The 20,849-nt window shown below is 36.2% G+C and overlaps 1 protein-coding gene across 2 annotated transcripts in view; it reads right to left on the reverse strand.

The window, feature by feature from the left end:
- NCAPG2 (non-SMC condensin II complex subunit G2) overlaps positions 1-20,849 on the reverse strand; it is a 46,137-nt gene that overhangs the window by 13,411 nt on the left and 11,877 nt on the right. For both annotated transcript variants that reach the window (XM_018909193.3, XM_018909192.3), the window contains exons 7-24: positions 20,519-20,613; positions 19,596-19,665; positions 18,828-18,914; positions 16,712-16,807; positions 12,355-12,480; positions 11,308-11,487; positions 10,170-10,322; positions 8,361-8,583; positions 6,967-7,097; positions 6,330-6,503; positions 3,982-4,052; positions 3,577-3,730; positions 3,240-3,413; positions 2,631-2,741; positions 2,368-2,511; positions 1,519-1,618; positions 1,039-1,223; positions 127-270 (exon numbers count right to left, since the gene is read on the reverse strand). In XM_018909193.3, coding sequence (XP_018764738.1) covers positions 127-270; positions 1,039-1,223; positions 1,519-1,618; positions 2,368-2,511; positions 2,631-2,741; positions 3,240-3,413; positions 3,577-3,730; positions 3,982-4,052; positions 6,330-6,503; positions 6,967-7,097; positions 8,361-8,583; positions 10,170-10,322; positions 11,308-11,487; positions 12,355-12,480; positions 16,712-16,807; positions 18,828-18,914; positions 19,596-19,665; positions 20,519-20,613 — 2,418 coding nt within the window. The remainder of the gene's footprint in view (positions 1-126; positions 271-1,038; positions 1,224-1,518; positions 1,619-2,367; positions 2,512-2,630; positions 2,742-3,239; positions 3,414-3,576; positions 3,731-3,981; positions 4,053-6,329; positions 6,504-6,966; positions 7,098-8,360; positions 8,584-10,169; positions 10,323-11,307; positions 11,488-12,354; positions 12,481-16,711; positions 16,808-18,827; positions 18,915-19,595; positions 19,666-20,518; positions 20,614-20,849) is intronic.

A 20,849-nucleotide genomic window follows, 5' to 3' on the forward strand; every position in this document is an offset into this window, starting at 1 on the left:
AACACACACAAAATCCTCATCTGTAGTACAAAGATCAACTTTCTGAATAAAGCTCTGTCATTCCAACATAACATTTAAAAAGCAGAAGGTGTTAAATAGAAAAAAGAAAATCAGGATTAACTTTACCTTCTGTAGCACACAATTTATCTCTGCTACTATTGCAGCCAGGAGAGTGGAGAGTACACCCTGGTGAACTGCTGGGAATGTGGAACGCCAGCACTGCAGTGCGTGGATGAATTCTCCAAGAGGCATCTGAATAGAGTGAATCAACTAAAACCAAAAAGAAAAACACATCTGATTTTTCAGACTGCTTGACTACAAATGAAATATACCAGAAAGCCTCTCTGTGAAGTGCAGACCACACCTTAAAAGGTTTGAGGTATTTTAGTCACTTGAGATCAGAGGGGGAATCAGCAACAACTGGGAAGTCTACTCATACATTTGAGAAACAAACAAAGCAGTTGCTCTTACAAAAAAGAACTGAATGTTTTTCAGAAGTCCTAAAAAGTAGATCAGCCAATTTCCCAGAGTGATCCACCCATTTCACTACTATTTAGTATCTGCTTTAAAATACAACAAGTCTACTTTTCTGTGAAGATGTGAGATTTTTCAAGAATGTTAGAACATCATACATATTTTGAAGTTGGTATCATTCAGACTAAAAGAAATAAATAATATAGAAAATTTCTCCTCCCTCCAAGATCATAATATATGTAAACAAATCTTTTGCTCTGGATTGAGGAAGTTCATCTAATTGCAGATAAGATTAACAGCCTAGAATTACCACCACATTCCAGAATGCATTTGTTCTGCAATTTACTGGTTCTTCTGTCACGATGAGACCAAAATGGACCAAAAAAAAATTGGTAACAAGAAAACTTGGAAAATTTTACTGAAAATTCAATCATGTGTCTACCCAAACATTTGGTAATAGCAAGGTAACAACCTCAAAGAGTCTAAGTATACCCCTTTGCATAAAAATTATTAATTCATCTACACATTAGCAATTATGTAGCATTTTGAACTGTAATATCATACCTGAATTCCTTTTTCCTGTTCTTTCTTAAGTCTATGTGCCACACATTCTAAAATTTTCTGAAAGACGTTCTGTAGAGTGTGGAAAAGATTTGTCACTTCTTCTGTCTCAGTATTTTGATTTAAAGAAACTTCAATCATTTCTTTTAGAGCACACAGCAACACTGGAGCACAAAAGCCACCTCTCTCTAGAGAAAGAGATAAATACCATAATGTAAAAGTTGTAATATTAATCAGGTACAAACTTAGAATGAAACTCAGATACAACAAATAGTGATAGTTTACAAGTGTAGACAATACATTTAGTTTCTGAGCACACTTAGATGAAATTTTCATACAGTCCAATTAACATTTTAAGTATGAATCCAGTGCTCCCTCCAACTCTTAAAAGTTAGGGATTAACTAACTTGCTAATGCAAGAAAAGTCAGCCAAGTATAAATGCAGATGTTGCTGTTAGTACAAAATAGGGCAAAATAGGGTACCTGTTTGCATGATCTGAAGAGCCATTTCTAAAAGGTGTGCTTGAAACGTGACATTTCCCAGGCCCACCATTATGACATCCTTACACACTGTCAGGTAGGCCTAGAAGAGAGGTTCAAAATTATAGGAAACCCAAACTTTATGTAAAGTAATCATTCAGTAAAACTCAAAAATAATAAAGCCACAAACTTTTAGCCCAGGTGCCCTGAGAGCTGGTGTACCTAAATGGAGTTACTCAGTTCACACCTGTTGAAAAGCATAAATTCCAACCAGTCCTTCAACACTTCCACAGCCCTTTCCCAACAGTAAATGGTTTCTCAAAAGGCAGTAAATCCTCTCTTTTTAACTCAGGCTCAGATCAAAGGCATTGATACTTATCATTTACTGAGGCAAAATATGCTTTAATAGCAAAATTAAAACCCGCAGACAAAAAGAGCTTTTCCCTACAGAGACACAGTTACATACTAAACAGATTATGAGATGGAAGTATAGACGGAGTGAGAACTTTCAATCAGTCTCTGTATACATGAGCTGGGTTGTTCAAAGACACTGACTGGGATCAAAGTTAGCCAAATCTTTCCTTTCACCAAAATCTGGTAAAAGCTCAGTGTTAAAATCCACCTTGGGTTAAATGAAATGTCAGAAGAATGCAACAGAAAACAACTCAGAACTAAAACCTCACCCACATTAGATCATCAAACGTTTTCTTGGAAGGGCAAATCAAGATCAGGGGTAAGGGACACTGTAAGTGATGGCACAAATGCCAGTGCAGTTCGTCTGCATACAAATTGCTACACCTACAACTTTTCAAATTGAAAGCAACTTGATTTATATTTTAAGAATCATCTAACCTGGATAATTAATTCAGAAACATCACTGTGCTTTGAAATACCATCCTCTTGATCACTTGCTAGTATAAAAGGTACAACTTGACTTTCTATCCAAGCACCTGTCTTCTTCAGAAGTGAAAGGTGATCTTCTCCTTCTTCAGAAAACTGAAAAAAAAAAAAAACCAACCCAAAGGGAAGTTTACCAATTGTCTCTCCAGTTGTTTTGGAACTTCCTTATACTGTCAACTGTAACTCCAGCTTATTTTGGAAAGCTAAAACCATACCTTGTGCTGAAGATGAACAGTCAATCTGCAAAAGAGGCTGAAGGCTCTTAGGCTGGTTGCTTGATTCCAGCCACCAGAATCTGTTCCTTCCAGAACTGAGCCGAGAGCCCTCTGAAATATCAAGGTTTCCATATATATTTTTCAGAAAAACCTTTCAAATGTTCCTTTACTCAACAGCTTTAAAAAAACCCCAAACCCATAAAAACAGCAAAGCACCAACCCCAAATAAGCAACAAGCATACTTTAATTACTTGTATTTTTCAATGCCGTAACTGATTTTCAGACTATTCCTTATTCACATATTCTAAAAGTCAGGTCCCTTAAAAACACTCAACACTAGATCACAAAAATTTTGAGACACCTAAAACAGAGAAGCTGGTTAAAATCTGCATCTATAAAAAATTCGGAACTACTATACTTCTAGTTTAGAGTATTTGTCGGAAATAAGAGTCAAAAGGAAAATCGTTTTACAAAAAAATCTTTTTACAAAGGGAGAGAGCATCATGAACCTCATTTACTTGTTCTTGCAGGCATTTTAGTTTGATTCAGACAATATATAATGTTAAGCACTGATTTTATAAGCACTGTCTATGAGAAGGAGAAAACTACCTTTGCAGCACCGAGGATTTTCAAAAGCTTCTTCAGTTTATTTTTGGGAAGAGAAAGTAGGCAACCACAATTGACAGGATGAGTCAATAAATACTCAATGTAATCAACTGCTAAGTCTGGCTTTGATTCATGTGTTACATGGATACGTACTCGACGCCCAGATGTTTTAGTATTCTGAATCGGAAGAAAGCACAAAACCAGTACAATTCTGTTAGTATCTGACTTTAGAACTGGTTTCAAAGCAGAATACTTAAAAACTCTTATTCTATTTTAAAAAGCATGATGCCTTAAAGTAGTCTGGCAATTCCTATACTCCCTGTCATATGCATATCCACACCTTTGTTGGGGTAAGTGAGTCAGACAGCCAATCACAGGCTAATTCCATAATGTGCCCCACTTGACCCCAGCGGCACAGGCAGTCGATCAGGATAGAATATTTGTTTTGGTCAGCTCCACTGTCAATATTTCTGAGTCTGGAAACCACACCACAGCTTAAAAGAAAACAGAAGAAGAGATACATTACTTTCACACCCATAAGTGCAGAAAACAATTAGTATAATACAAACAAAGGATTCACCAACGACTTCAACAGACTTGAACATCACAAATTTTATTGACTTAGCACAGTTTCAGTGTCTTAATTTACCCAAATGGGCATTTAATATATCAGACTGCAAAAAATGAACAAATACAGCCAGCAAGAAACTTCTTGTCATTTGAATTTTGGATTTCCAAACAGTACCTGAATGTAGGAATAGCAGCAGGGGGCATAAAGGATGCCAGAATAATCAGTGGAGCCATGCACCGCTCATCCTAGGATAAAAGAATTACACTGTATGACATAAAGGTACACACATGCAAGCAAAACTAAAGACAGTACTGAAAAACTGTGATTACACTTCCTCATATTAAGGATTTCCCTTTTCCACTACAAATGGAGCTGAAAGGAGCTCAAAAAAATATGGCTTGCAATCTGAAATGTCTGATTCCTGTTTTTGGAGGTCAATTACCAATTATAGTATCCTCCACTTTCTGACAGACTGCCAGAATAACTACCATGAATAGTCATGGGTCCATTAGGTTAACACTCATTGCAAAAGAAATAGCAGCTCCACATCACTTTTTTTCCCACTAGAGACTAAGGTTTAATTGCACAACCATGACACCATCTAACTCCTCTCAACCTTAAGTGCCTTAAATTCATTCACAAGACAAACTTATCAAAAAGACTCTAAAGAAAAAGGTTCTTACATAAGGATGGCAATGTTTAATGCATTATTATTCATTACAACATGTCATAATATATGGTCTAGGCCACAGCATCATCTTACTCAGGTTATACAGAAACCAATCTATGTTAAGAACTCTTCAAAAATGGTTTATCTCTATGTCCAAGCTTCATGGAAACAGCCAAATGAAATTAGCCACTCCAAGATCTAAACCCTTTTTTTTAAGCTCATGTATTTAAAAGAACTTTTAAAATATATTTGTAGCTTTCTCAGGAAAGAGACAAGCAGCTTCGGTATGTTTGTAGCCTTTTAGGAACTAAGCCTCTGATGACAGGTCCTTTTAGATCCAAGCTGCATACTCACTATGTAAGAATATCAAAGTCAAAGAGGTTGCTTGCTAAAGCTGGATATCTTGCCTGTTCGCCAGACCCTTTCAGAAAGGAAAAAAGTTTGGAATGTCTTTGACAACTTCCAAATGCTTTCAGGGTAGAGAGCACATGTGTCTCTGTGCTGCAGAGTAATATGTAGCAATGAGCTGCTTTTTACTCCCTGATTATCTAAAGCAGAATTGCAGTGGAGCAGCCACCATACTTCAGAATAAAAGCAACCAACTAAGAAAAGAATATCCACTATGTAATCCTTCCAAATTTACTCTGGGTGTAGCAGCCACTATTGGCCTCTCTCAGGATGGCATCCTCCTGAAGAATAACTCTAAAACAATTAGAGCAAGGAGACTGACATTTTGAAAATGACTGATTCTAATTAAATGCCTGTATTGAATCCAAGCAATAAATAAATGCATCAGAGAGTAAATTTAAATTAGCAGAAACCTCAGAATTACAGAGTGGTTTGGGTTGGAAGGGACCTTAGAGATCACCTTGTTCCAACAACCCTGACATGGGCAGGGACCCCTTCCACTAGACCAGGTTGTTCCAAGCCCTTGTTCCAACAACCCTGACATGGGCAGGGACCCCTTCCACTAGACCAGGTTGTTCCAAGCCCTATCCAACCTGGCCTTGAACACTGCCAGGGATGGGGCATCCACAGCTTCTCTGGAAAACCTGTGCCAGTGTCTCACCACCCTCACAAAAAATAATTTCTTCCTAATATTTAATCTAAACCTACTTTCTTTTAGTTTGAATCCATTCCCCTTGTCCTGTCATTACACTCCCCTATAAAAAGTTGTCTTTCTTGCAAGCTCCCTTCAGGCACTGGAAGGCTGCAATGAGGTCATCCCAAAGCCTTCTCTTTTTCAGGCTTAACAATTCAAATTCTTTAAGCCTTTCCATTTAGGAGAGGCACTCCATCCCTTTCATCATCTGGGTGGCCTCCTTTGGACTCACTCCAGCAGGTCAGCAGTACATGTTTGGCTTTCTGGGCTGCAACTGCACTCTACCAGCTCCTATTAAGTGCAAAAAGAGCCTCAGCTGCTTCAGCTGCAGCTGAATTCTAGGAAGTGGTGCTGGTGGAAGAGTCTGGGGGACAGTGGGTCGAAAAACATGTGGACTCCAATGTACGCTGAGAATTAATTCTGGAATGGCTCTTTTGTATTTACTGTTTACCAGAAGTTCTAAAACATTCAAAAGAATAAAACCCTAGGAGAGGGTTTTACAAGGAGAGCAATTTTTTTGCATAAGTATTTTTGAGCTGACTATTTAGATAACAGTTCATCAGTCAGACACTGCAGTTGCAGAATAGTTTCTGCCCATTTGTGGGATTCCAAGAAAATTGCTGCTGTTTATAGTTTATAGCAACAATGAAAAAGAATACTTAATGCCATAAAAATAGATAAAAGACATAAAACATTCAAGCATACGAAGAAAATACTGAGAAAATACAGGAAAATCTAGGCTTTCTTTACCTGAAATACTTTAAAATATTCGGGAAGTACAGAAGCAAATTTCCTGACAGCATATTCTTTGGCATCTTCATTATGATCTAGTGCTTTGTGGATGCTTCTCCAGAGTATTACAGTGATCTCCAACAAACTTGCCATGCTGGCCACATCATTTACTGACAACACATTATCCAACACCTGAAATACAAACATTTAGAGGATATTACCAATTATATTTTCAAATAGAAATTTAAATTAAAATAAGGCTTTAAAGACACTAGAAAAAATCTTTCCAGACCCTTTACAAAGACACTCTGGTTGCTGTAGAACAGGAACTCCACAATTCAGTCTTAATCTCTCGAACTTCACATATCTTGCAATAGTAATTTTTAAAATAATTTAACTGCAAAACCTTTATAATCAACACTGGAATTAGGCAACCATTAATTTAAAACATGTTTCATATTCCTTCTATCTTTTTCTAGGTACTTGACCAGATTTCTGCTACTGCAGGACATCAAAATCCAGTAATGGCAGCTCTCGCTTTCCAACTCCAGAGATGCCCAATGGCATTCCTTTAGACTTTCTGCCATATTCTGTCTCACATTCAGCACCACTGAAAAGAAGTTACCAGAAGTTAGAATAGAGTGGACTTTCTTACACTGGTGTTCTCCTTTTCACTTCCATCTTCTTCATCATCATCATCATCATCCCCACTATCATGAAGAGTGGCTTTCTTTGCTTTCTGGATGCAGGCATTCAAGCAGCGCCGAATAGTGAGCATCAAATTAGCTACATTTAAATGGAGTAAGAATAAATGAGACATTTAATATTTGCTAAGAATGTTGGTAGTAAGTGCTTCCAATTATGATGCTGGAAGAGCCAGTATGAAAAAGTAGGCAACAGAGCCAGATACAGCTAGGAAAAAATGGAACAAAACTCCTTGTAAAGGAAATGGAAAAAATGTGAACACGTTTTATATCCTCAAGTATGAAGAAGAAATGACAAAATTATCATCAGGCTTTGTAATTTTATTGTTAAAACAGTATACTAAAAAAACCCCAAATAACCACCACCTTATCATATCAGAACCAGAAGAAGCCTCCACAACTCCAACATCTAATCTGGCATAGCTGTTAACTTAATGACCCACGTTCAAGAACACATTCCCTCTGATGTCAATGCTCATTCCTGTGTCAAATCCCATTCCCTCCTATGTCAATTTCCATTCTTTGCAAAGATGTAGCCCAACCATTGCACTCCTGAACGAGGAGCTCAGCTCTAGAAAAAGTGAAAGGGTTATGCCACCTTGGTGGAAGTACAACAAGTTGATTTCATAATTGTGATTTCATAACCTTATCAAGATGATCAATGAGAGGCAATTTGGGCATTTCACCCAAGTCACTCCATGCTGATTACTTGAGTTTTAACAGAACTCCTCTGAAACAAAATTTTCCTGATTTTACTTGTTTCAATAGGAGTTTTCTAAAAAGCAGTGACATGCTAGGCAGTACATGCCTTCGTCACTGAAACTTTCAGAAGTTTTCTGAAGGAGGACTTTTTAGATTCTCTAAGCAATTTGAAAATACTGATCCACAAATCACAGATACCAAGATTATCAGATGCAAACATTTTTTCAGTTTCTATATAATCTTCCACATGAAGATCTCAAATCACTTAAGGCATCAGGGTATTTGCTACCCTGTTTCTACATGAGAAATAGGTATCAACTGAGATAATTTTAAGGTACGTGTGAGGAGAAAGGGGACCAGAAGGGCCAGGTACCACCAAGGGCTGGAGTGTACAGTACAGCATCATAAGACCAAAGATGAAAAGCTTTGATTTCCTCACTGTTAAAAAAGCTGACTTTGCCTGCTGTGCTTATTGCTGGTGTCAAGAATTTCCAAAACTACAAACTAATCTTATACTAACCCCCACAAAAAAAACCTAGCAACAATGTACCACTGTTACAGAAATAAGAAAAAAAAAATTATGATATCAGTATGATATCATAATATCAGTAATTCCAAAAGCTCACAAGGTTTTGTGCTTTACCTATATTGGTGGGGGCAGTGAATTCATAGGCATATTGATAGAACTTCCTGGCTGCTGCAGGATTCATCTGGATCAGAGTGACACAGCGCTCACACCACACATCCTTGGGCTGGGCACTGGGGAAGAAGGAGTTCAGCAGGAGGTTCACGATGCGCCGTGACACCGGCTGAGAGTCCACTTCGAGGCGAGACAGGAGATGCTCCATGGGACAGATATTCCAGAACTTTGTCAAGTGAGAAAAAGATATTCAAAGAAGTGAAACAAAAATAGAGGAAAAAAACCATCACCTTCATTAAGTGATTTCCATGGCAATAGTCTAATCAAATATAAAGAACATCAACGTGGAAAACACGAGCATTTTTAATTTTTACACCAATGTGTACTGGAATTCAAATTCTGCTGTGCTGATGTTTTAAATCTCCTGGTATCTCCGACTCTCTGCTAAAATTGTGGTTCAAGCAATTCCACTTGAATACACCTGCAATACTAATGCAATTCCATAGATACAAGGAAGAACTATTTACTCTACAAGGATATCACCATAAAATACAATTATTGTCATTATGTGCCATGTTTCATATTCTCCTCACAGGACAAAATAGGACCAAATTACCTACAAGAACTGTATACACCTTAAAAACCTGTATGGATCAACACCCTTTTACAAAACCATCCCAAATCCTACATTACTAAATAATGAATGCATCCCGTTCTTAGCAGAGCTCTAGTTTATTTGTAACACAGGAATCAAATGCTATGAAATTGAGAAAGACTACACAGCTGTTTGCCAGCTGTTACACTACATTTGTAGTTTTTGTAAGAAGATTCTGAATTAATTATGCTGGACAATTTCAAATTAAAACAAACAAACAAAAAAATTATTTTTCAATGCCAAGAAGTCTGTTTTAGTCTTGAGTAGAAATATTTGTACCAAATAATTACCCTGTGAATTTGAACTATGGATGTCCCTATTAAAACGGTCATAAAAAGTAAGTTTAAAGTGATCCCAAGACTCACCAGAGATTCACATTAGTTTTTAAATCAATAGGGAGTTATTGAAAAACATCTAATACTTACTAGGATTTTTTTTCTTTATGTAAACTTGGTCTTTCCTTCCCCTAAAAAAATCCCTGACATTGAGAATTATCTTTTTTCTCTGTCTTTAATTGCAGCAAACTCAGAATAATTCAAAAAGTGACCTCAGCCACTCCTTGTATGGCTTCCCTTCTTACACCCTTCACCACCTCCAGAGCCCTCCTCTGGATGCTTTCTTATAGTTTTATGTCTTTATTAGGCTTAGCAAGAGACAAAACCATTGTTAAATTAAAATATAAAACTGAAATTAGGAAACTATTAACATTAGAGAGTGGAATAAAGCTCAAAGATGCTCTAATGCCTGTGGCTGGACAGTATCGCCCTAAATAAGAGCCCACAGCAGAACACAAAATACAGTAAAAATCACTGTAAAAAGACACCTAAATGCTGAAGGATGTGCCCACAAAATAGAACCAGACATTATAAAAATAGGAGAATCAAAGAAAAAAAGCTACTGGGTTAAAGTGTTAGGCATTTAGAAGAGTTGGGCAGCTGAGGGAAGTGGCTGTAACCCACTGCTCTCCCCTGCCCAGCCAGAGAGAACAAGGGCCCACAGAGCACTTGGGATACCACAGATATTAATCATATTACCAGAGCAAAGCAAGTTATATCTTTTTTAAGAACAGTGCAGCAGTCTCAAAATGTACTTTTTGTTTTTTAAATAAATGCCATGATTTTTTTCTCCTTGCTACGTATAAAGTGTCATTCTCCTACCTTGGCAGCCTTGGTAGCCTTCACTTTGAGCAGCATTTCCACAAAAGCCACTCGCACCTTCTCAGAATTATCATGTAGACTGTGTTTGGTTGCAGGCAGGAGCTGTTCCAGGAGTGGGTGACTTAGTTTGTTGTCCAAAATTATTGGTAGGCACTAAAATAAAAAAATCAAATCCAGAGAGAATGGAGCTGAAAAATCTGTAGCTAAAAATTGTTGAAGAGGACTGTGACACTTCTCATGTAAAACAAAGCAGGGGCAGACACTGGGCATGTGTGGTGTTTCTTGTCATATTCTTTGGTAAAAACTGCTTTGATTACTTCAAATTTGCAGTGAACTCTATTCAGTGAACTCACTTCAGCTTCAGACCTACACTAAGACCATGCTCTTGCCCTCTGCCTGAGGACACAACAGCTCCCTAAAATATGCTGATTTCAAATTAGAAATACTTTTTTTTTCCCAATTCATTTTTAAATCAGCACTTTCTGCTTATCCAGGATAGCTTCCCCATGAAGCAGTAGTGGAGCAAGTGAGGATTAATAGGATGACAGCTTCAATTTAAGGATGAACTGACACAGACAAAATCTTCAAGTGAAAATGTTGATTAGGCAGTTCATTTTTCTGTCCAAGCTATCAGTTATTTCTCACATGCCAGAAAGATGTAGATGAACTATTTCTAACATAGTTTGCAATGCATGGGAGGTGGCATCACCAGACCAGCTGTGGAATTATATCCATCCAAACCTCAGACACACAAAGTGGGATACAAAATCCCAATTGGGCATGTCTTGAGTTGCTTTAAAGTCAGTGATGTAAGAAATTCTGGAGCTGCCTACATCTATTTTCAGGTCTAAGCATAATTTCTAATAGCTAAAAAAAATTAGCTATTGGGTCCAAACAGTTTGTGTACAATCAGAATTGAAAAAACTTTAGAGTCAGAAAGCCAATCTGTTACTATTTCAAAAGACATTTGTGTTTTCCAAACACATGGCTTTTATGAAATGTGCAAAACTCAATGCAGGAGGAATTCTATTGCCTAAGACATTTTGAAGAACAAGAAATTCCCTTGATTTAAAGTGGCCTATACTAGAAACCTGTACATCAAGTAAAACAGAAAAATGACATGATAAAAAACATTTACTTTAAAAACAGAGCATCGAACATCAGCAGATGTCATATCACATGCCAGATCTCCAGTTAGCTTTTTTAAAAGATCAGCAAGAATTGTTGGAGGAATCATTTCCCAGTATTTGGATATGATCTGAGTAACTCCAAGTACCCCTGTAGAGCGGACAACTGGATGAGGATCTTCTAAGAGACTCTAAAACAAACAGAAGAATAACACCGTGAGCATATGGATTATTGTGACTCTACTGCTGTTTGATCTGAGCCTATCATCAACAAAAAGCATTCCATTACCTTTTAATCATTATGAAAACTGTCATACCATAAAAGAACTGCAATATTAATATCCCCTCAAGGCTTTTTACTATGAAAAAAACAAGGAAATTTATATCAGAAGCAAAATTAAGCTAACTATTGGCCAACGTTTTTCATTAGACTTCTGATTTATTTTTTTTTAATAAACCAAGTCTTGCATTTGTGAATTAATTAAGAACATTTGGACTTCTATTTATATGCGTCTACACTGATCACTGTTCCTATGGAACAACATAACTTTGAAATTCGTTCAATTATCTGATATCAACTCAGGAATCCCCCAACATTTTCTTAATGAAAATACTATGCTCATTCTCACCCATCTGGACTGGTAAGGAGACTTTTAGGTTCTCTCCATTATACTTAATTTCAGAAGTATTTAGTAATACAGTACTGAACTTTGATTGACTGCTTCCACAGTAACTGTGAAGCTCTCCCCCACAGTCCTGGGTTAAGTATGGATCAAGATCATTACTCATGCATTTAATCTTTCAAAGGCATCTCTCATTCACAGATTAATGAATAACAAATCAAAATATTTCCTTTTTAGAGTTTAGAGTGGTGTATAGCAACTGCAGAAAATATACTATAGAAATTTAAAATATTTTTGTATTTTCTGCACCACAGACCTCTATTTCCCCACAATTATTCAGAAATTCCATACATTTTAATTGCATCAACAAATTTTTTTTTTAGTTAGTTCTGACAAAAGTTTCATTTTTAACATTTTAGTTTTATTTAAACTTACAAAAAGTTCTTCAAACTGTTTCTGAATTTCACTGTCCATCTCTTCAGCAGTAAAACTGGGATCACGAACAGGAAAAGCATCAACGAACAAAAATGCTGCATTTGCTCGAACTTCTGAGTTTCTAGCCTGTTACAATGGAGGAAAAGATATTTTTTCAATAAGGACCAACTGTTAATATCCAAAGGTGTATCCTGTCGAATACTGTTCTCCAAACATTTAAACAAGTGTTTTTAATTGAGTAGATGGAAGATGAATTTACAAATGGATGGACGAACTTAAAGTCACATATGAGTCTTAATGTGACTTTCCGCCCATTCAGTAAAACCTGAGTTATTGTTACAATCAGCTTTCAAAGCACATCAGCTACAATGACCCTGAGGAATCACAGACAGAGAGCCCTTCTGCTTTCTGTAATGCTGAATAAATTAAAAGCAGCTGGGATTTCTCTTGGTGGCCTTAAAGCTCCTCTTCAGGACAGAAGACTCTTGAATTCAATCAGACTGGATTAATTAACTTGCTTGTCAAGAGACAGGTGATTTAATTGAAAAGCTCAAGCCTGTTTCTTCAAGAAAACAGTATTTAGTAACTAAATACCAGAAAGCTTGGAGTGTAACTTATCCAGCAAAAACATATTCAGTTCTGCATCTCTACACATAAGTATTAGGACAAGTTCTGAGCTCCAGGCAGCTCATCAAAAATCTACGGGAAGCCTCACAACATCTTACCATATTTAACAATTTTCAGTGTACTCCACCATATATTTTATTTGTTGTAGAGCCACAAACACAAAAAATAAAAAAGAAAAAGGTGCATATTTAGCCACTTATTCAGTGAAAGATAATTGACCCTGTGGACTCTTAAAGGACAGAAAAAGAGAGCAGGCAATGAAACCATAAAGAAATTCAAGGCATCTCAAGGAGAAAGCTGAAATCTAACCACCAAACTACATTTTATTTATCAAAGATAGCAGTGCAGTGATTAAGAGCCTCTACCGGCTTCTCTTGGAAAGAAGACTTGGAAGGAAGAATTTTGTCCAGATTTTTTTGTCCAATAAAAAAATAAAAGCTCTCAATATAACAAGCAAAGTAGGCCTAATTTTAACAGCAAGATGAGACAGTTCAGGGAAATTCCTGACTATGCTAATCATCTAATTTTCTTCTTCACTTGTCATAAAGCACATTGAGATCAAAGCAGGGAAAAGAAACATGGCAATAACCATGTAATATTTAGACTTAAATAAACTAATGACAAATAAAACCAAAAAAGCACAACAGTAACAATTACTTCATTTACAATCTGTTTTAGGTTTCTCTTCTTGATCAATCCTGATATGGTAGAGTAGGACATGCCAAATTCTTCAAGTCAACAAAATTACTAGGAATTTTAAATTGGATACTACAAAAGCAAACAAAGCACATACATACATTCTTTAGTTAGGGAATGTGTTGTCCTTTATTTATTATGGATAATGCAAACAGTTTAAAGGTGAAATGATCGTATTCTTAATTCTATCCTATAAAATTCTAGAAAATCCTTTAACTCTGAGCTTGTCTATATTTAAGAATTAACACATAACAAGATAATACATGAATTCAAGGTGAAATAGCTCTTCTGCACTAACATTGCATGTGAAAATTAATTCAAATGTGGTTTTGTGCAATAACCTAGACCTTGTCTACCATAGCCATTCCAGAAAGTTAATTTCCATAAACTTTTTAAGTGCATTACACTGAATTCCATTAAGCTCACTTTTAACTCTGAACTAAGTACCCACAGTTCAAATGCCTGCCTTTAATTAACTGGAATTTATCCCAAATGTATTTGCATATTCAGGCTCATACAATGTCTTCACAGAGGTAGAACCGAAGAGTTTAAATTCATGGCCTAGTTTAATCCACACTGACTTTTCCATGCCAGAGCCTGCAGTAATTTAAATAACTAATATTTCTTTTACCATTATGCTTGTACTATTCTGAGGAGCTTTCAGAACCTTTTAAAACCATAATTTACTTTTTTCTTCTGTTAATTTTCACAGCTTTCTTTTAAATTTTAACTGGTCTTACAGGTTCTGAAATTAATTTCAAAGCATTTAAAACACTGCTTCCCCAGGACATGTTAGTTTAAATATGTGGGATGTTAAAGAAAATGTAAAAAAAGACAACCAAACACTTTAAAGGAGTCACTTCCTTCAACAGCTTGAATTCCTGGAGGAGTGGTTCTTGACTTTTTCAGCTTGATAAGAAATAGCTTAATCACTACTTACTAAATAATCATATTTATATCCATATATCCTCTCATACTCGCAACCAATCACTGCACATCTCTTTTATGTTTGTATGATACTTGCTTTTCATAATAAGAACATGAAAAAAAGATGAAGAAGTTACATATGGGTTTATATTATAAAAACTTAGAATTGCATAAAGGCTTATAAAAGATGTGCTGTTAAAAGCCCCAACAGAAGCTTGTGCAATCTAATTACTTGCAAAACAAGCAATTGAAGAAAAAAAGAGAACAGCATTACAAAATGTGCATTCTCAGTTTAAAGATTTCAGAGATGAAATCAAGTAGTTTCAGCATCAACAGTTCTGGAACTCATTGTGTTCTTACAACTGAAGTATTTTTGCTCTCTGTAAGGAGGAGGAGTAAACAGGCCTTGTGTGTCCTTTCTGTTTCATAAACAGTATTCTAGAACAGAATTTGTTCTTCACTATATTAAATTAGGGATTTGGCTAAAATAGGAGAATCAAGCTAGTTATCTAAAATTAAACTGACATTTCAAGCTTTGGAGTAGAATCCATAACACTTATAAGAACAGTTATAAGCTTCCCGTCTTAGTTCTGTATTTTAAACTACTGGTGATTCTGAGTCACAGCAACAGTTCAAAACACCAAACACTTCATGAAGTACTACATGATTTGTTCTAGCTATGGAACCATTAGTGATGTGAAAATTATGAATAGTAGCTGTTAAAAATTTCAACTACTTGTGGAATCCGGAATTCTCCAATTGTCTTGCTGCAAATCAATCAGTAACCTTATTTTTCCAGATCACACACTTTCTGTTACCTTTCTCCAAATAAATGTATGCAGATTTCATAAGGTTTGACAGAATCTTCCTCCAAAAAGTAGTCTAGTCTCACATTTGAGTCCTGGGCTTTGGCAAGTCCTGGGTGGCTATGACCCTCCACTGACAGGCAGCAACTCCCTTAAGAATGGAACACTGTGTTTTGTTAACTTACCAAAAATCAGGTAAAACCCTTATTCTTTTTAGAGACAGAAATGTAGAAATTAAAGGAAGCCATGCTTTGTAGCTATCATTCTCTGGCATCAGAACATAAATGTTTCATCCAGAGGGCTCCTTGTTTATATAAATGCTAAAAGGATGGGATCCAACATTTAATATAAGACCAAACACGATGCTAGGCTAGCAATGACTCTTTTCATATTTCCACCTCTACCATAGGGGTCTGTTGAGAAACCAAATAGCTCTCAACACTTTCCTGTAACTCATAAAATCCATTGTAAACAACTTTTGAAGTTAATAGTAAATACTCTCAACTTTGAGAATTTCAAATGCCTTTCTCACTTCTCAAGAAGATGCTTATGACCAACCAGTAAATGAAATTGTAAATGTTTGCCAGAAATTAACTTGGCTGTATGTGTACGCTCTCACAAACAAGGATTTCAGAACTTCAGACAAAATAAAGGCTGTCACCAAAGAAGCAAGCTTGGCTCCTCTGGACCACAGAGTGTAACTGCAGTGGATCAACTTTAGTCCATGCATGCAATCCACAGAAGGACATACACACTCCATGAAAGAACTACAAATAAGAAATTTCATTCTGAGTGCACATCCGTACCATTAATGTATGTCCATACAATCCAACTAGAACAAAAGCTTTCCTAAATTAATACTCCAATAAATTCATTGAGATGTACTCTAAGGCTGGTAATTAATCTACAGGTGAGACTAAACCATCCTGTGAACGCTTCTGGATATGATCAATAAAACACTGATAAATCCCTAAAGATCTTGGAAAAGATAATACCAGATTACACAGAATTTTCAGATTGAGAAGATATGAATGCCAACTGCAATCGTGGAAAGCACTCTAGGTACCTGTAAACAAAAGTGAATTTTACAAGTAAGTTATATTAACAAATTAGAATATTATTGTGCATGCTATGCCTAATTACAACTTAAAAAGTTACTCAGCTACATCTGTGATGCTAAACACTCAATTTTGGTTTTTGTGGCCATTCATTTTAAAAGCAAATAATAAAAACAGAACATGTGGAAGGGACCCAAAATTTAATAGCTGAAGACATTTATATTTTCTGAAAAGGCTAATTACCTTTAGTGCTCTCCAGAGGATGGGCTGATACAATCTATAGAGCATTTCTTCAACTCCTTGACGGACTTTACTTTGTTTATGAAAATAACTCAGCATCTAAGAAAAAAATAAATAAAACAGGCCCCAAAGCCATTTTAACATTCTACATTCAGGAAGTGGTAAGGGGTTGCTGCATTTCATAATTATGTATAACCAGAGTTTTCATACTATGAAAATGATAAAACTAAACATGTTAATTGACCCTATATCTTATTAGGAAGTCTCAAAAATAGTAAAATTAAAACAATCTAATAAATATAATATTTTATAACTTTATAGAGTCATTAAGTTTATATAAAGATCTACAACTAAGAAAAAGACATGGCTAGAGAATTTCACAGCAACACCTCATTTTTGTTACTATAAAATTATTTTTAAAGTTACTGACAGAAATACTTTGAAACCATAACATTATGAACTACAGATAAATAAGCTTTTTCTCTGTTAAGAACAAAGGAACTCATCTGGTATATGGAGTTACCCAAATACACATGTACAAACCTAATACATTTTTTATGCATTGATGAAAAGCAAGTATCAGCACACTTTGGGACTCAAAACTGCTTAATTAGTTAAAAATCCTGTTATTTTCTGTATCTGAATTATGCAGAAAAGAAGGAGAAAGTGGAAGACCAGAGCAGAATATAAGCAAGGACATAATGTAACTTGATATGAAGAATTCCTCCACTTTGAAACAGTGAGCAGTTTGAGCTGTGTTCTAAGGTTGGAAATTAATCAGAAAGTGAGACAAGATCATCCTCTGAACATTTCTGGCCTTGATCAATACAGCACTGATAACTCCCTGAAGATCTTGGAAAACAGAATACAAGATTACACAAAATTTAAAAGAAGCTGACCCTCTGGTGGTCAGTTCAAATTTATTGCAAGACCTACTCCTCCTGCAGCCCAAAGACATATTTATTCACTGTCCTCTTTCAAGATCATAAGCCCCAGAGGCGAAAAAATATGAAATGCCCTGTCAAAAGCCTGCTCCATCGATCAGGAATCACAGGACAAGGAAATCCTATAGCTATGAGAAAACAAAACCAACCTAAAAAACCAACCTTGTGCACTTCTCATTCTGCTTCAAATGCTCTGCTCGTGACTGAACACCACAGACAGACAACCAGAGCCAAAGCTTGTCCCTATAAACCTTTATAAATCCCTTACATACAATAAAAAGAAAAAAGCCAAGTTTCATTTCAGACCCATCTACTAAGTTTGCCTCAAGAACATTATGACTTTTCATCCCTGTGATCATCTATGGAAAGGTCAATTCTACAGGTAAAGAAAGCTTAGACAACAGACAGCAAAAACTATTGCCGGCACTCTGGAAAATCCCCTTCTACTTTTGAGCAGCAAAGACAAATCTGGTGCAAAACTATAAGCAGGTTCCTCCTAAAATTTGTTCTAACATTATTTCTCAGAATATGCTATTTTTAAAATATTTGCGGTGGGTTGGCCCTAGTCACCAGCTAAGCACCCACTGCCATGCACACACTTCCATGCTCAGTGTGGAAGAAAAAGAATTGGAAGAGAAAAGCAAGTTCATGGGTCAAAATAAGGACAGTTTAATAAATGAAGCAAAGAGGACCAAAAAAATCCCCAAAGGAGTGATGCAAACACTCATTACCTGCCACAAGCAGACCAATACTCAAGCCAGCCTCCCAGCAATGGCTGCCTCCCCAAAACTGACTTTCCCTCAGTTTGCTGAGGGAATGTTGGTTGTATGGCTGCAATATCATTCTGGTCAATTTGGGTCAGCTATCTCAGCTGTGACCTCCCAACTTCTTGCTCATGCCCAGGCCACTCCCAAGGGAAAACATAGGGAGGAGAAAGCCTTGAGACCTGCTCAGCTCTGCTTGAGACCTTCTGGCACTGCTCAGAAGCAGCCAGAACATTGCTGTGCCACCAGCACACCCTGAACACAGCCCCACACAGCCTGCTATGAATGAAAGTATTTCCATCCCAGCCACACCTGGCATGGTATTTTAGTATGAGATGGAAATTTTCTACTTCATACCAAATGATCTCATTTTGAAGCTACTAGTTCATGTCATGTTTTCCTGGAACTTACCTCTCTAACTTTAGAATGAACAGAAGAACTTCTGGGAAGATGAATTCCATGATGCATGAAATCCTGAATGCATGTATATTCAAGTACCTACAGTAAAACACACATACGCTCCTGTTAACACAATAAAACAATAATAAGTACTGTAGCTGTTCAGCAACTATATTTTTTCCCTAAAACAAGCAACTGAAAATAGCACCTGCTATTATTTCTTACTTGGCTTCTACCTTGCCAAAATTTTTCCATGCTGGGGGCCTCAGTCTGCCTCAACTGATTTTCAAAATTTCAGAATCTACAATTAATCAAATTATCAGAAGCTAAAAGCAGGGTAAATAAGAATATTTTGGTATCTGAAATTTTGCTCTTGCATTGTTGTGATCTGTAATTATGCCTGTAATCATTTCCATGGAAATCCAAAAAAACTAGATAAATACCTAAGCTATCAACTATATAGATTTGCTCATACTGAAGGAAAGCTTCAGTAATTCAGCTAACGGGTATGTTTATGAAAAACATTGTGCATATGCATATTTGTGTGAACCAGTATTTCAGCAGCAGAATTAAAGGTGTTAAACTGCAGCCAAGCTGATCTCAGAGGGAAAACATTCAAAGCATGACATATAGTTACTCCTTACAATGCTGAAGAGGCCCTTTCCTTAGGGAAATAATTCTTTAAGACTTGTTAAAAAACCCCTCTGTGGTGGAAAGTCATGAGTCTTTCCCACCTTGAAATTCAAAACTATCCAGATGAAATTTCAAGCATAGTGTTACCTCTACGAATTCTCCTGACACCTTCTTCCAGGCCCTGAAGTAAATTTCTGAAACGCATTCCACCAAGGATCTGTATTAACATATAGGAAACACTGTCAAGAAAGCATACTAACCATATCAATCTACAATTCATCAAGGTGAAACATGAAGTTTTGCATAATAATCAATATTGTTTTTAATTCTGTGCACCAAATTGGTTTTTAGAGGAAATTATCTTTTTCAAGTCTACACCCATAACTATCAAGTTAACTCTTAATTAATGAACACAAGCTCTATTACACGATACTTGAAATATCTCCTATGGTGGGAGAGTCAAAACATTCAGCAAGATACTTTAACAGTTATGTCATGAAGAATGCCTGAAATTCTTTATGGACATGTACAGAAATATATCATTCTACATGAAAGCATTAGAAAGCCTTTGATTTTAATACACAGAATTACTTCAGCAATACTTCACTGAATAATCAAAGAAAAAAAATCTCCATATTTTTCATCCATCAGCTAAGTTCTCAGGCTATGATTTATCCTGCAAGTCACTTCTTATTAGAATGCCTTATATAGAAACCTAGAAAATTAAATTAGGGATTGCTTGTAGGAAGAAATAGGAACATCCTACAAAAGGAGAAACAGACCTGCAACCCTCACAGAAGAACTGCAAACAATGCAGTCCAATTTCTATCCAAAGTCATTTGCCTTAGCTAATGGCAAATAAACATTTACTGCTCCTATAACTGTACACCCAGGCATGTCAGAGCTACTATTAAATGAAGTTGCTGAAACAATATAGCAGTAATATTCAGAAGATTTGTGGGTTTCTGGATATTGATATATTTTTTCTATACACTAGGTATTTTTAGAGTGAGACAAACAAGATTTTAGACAAGCTCTTACTAATTAAGTGCTCTTACTGGGATGCATACCTTGGAAAGAACTGTAATTGGTTTTTAACAGTTCCATGTATCATTTTAATGAAGTTTACATTCCAGCTGAACAAAAAACTCAAGAGTCTTCTTCCCTGTGGGGAGAGGAAAAGAGGAAAAAACAAAGGGAACTCAAAGGTCAGACGAATATCCAATTTAAGAGCTACCTTAAAAATCAGCAAATACAAAGGAAATAACATATTTAATTTTAAAATGAATAGGCAAAATGGAAAAAACTATTTAAGATTCTTAATTATTAAACAGAATTCAAGCACTACTTTTATTCATACTGTAGAAAAAACAGAACAAATGAACATGTGGATCACATATC

This window comes from Serinus canaria, chromosome 2 (assembly GCF_022539315.1).
Source record: "Serinus canaria isolate serCan28SL12 chromosome 2, serCan2020, whole genome shotgun sequence".
Lineage (NCBI taxonomy): Eukaryota > Metazoa > Chordata > Aves > Passeriformes > Fringillidae > Serinus > Serinus canaria.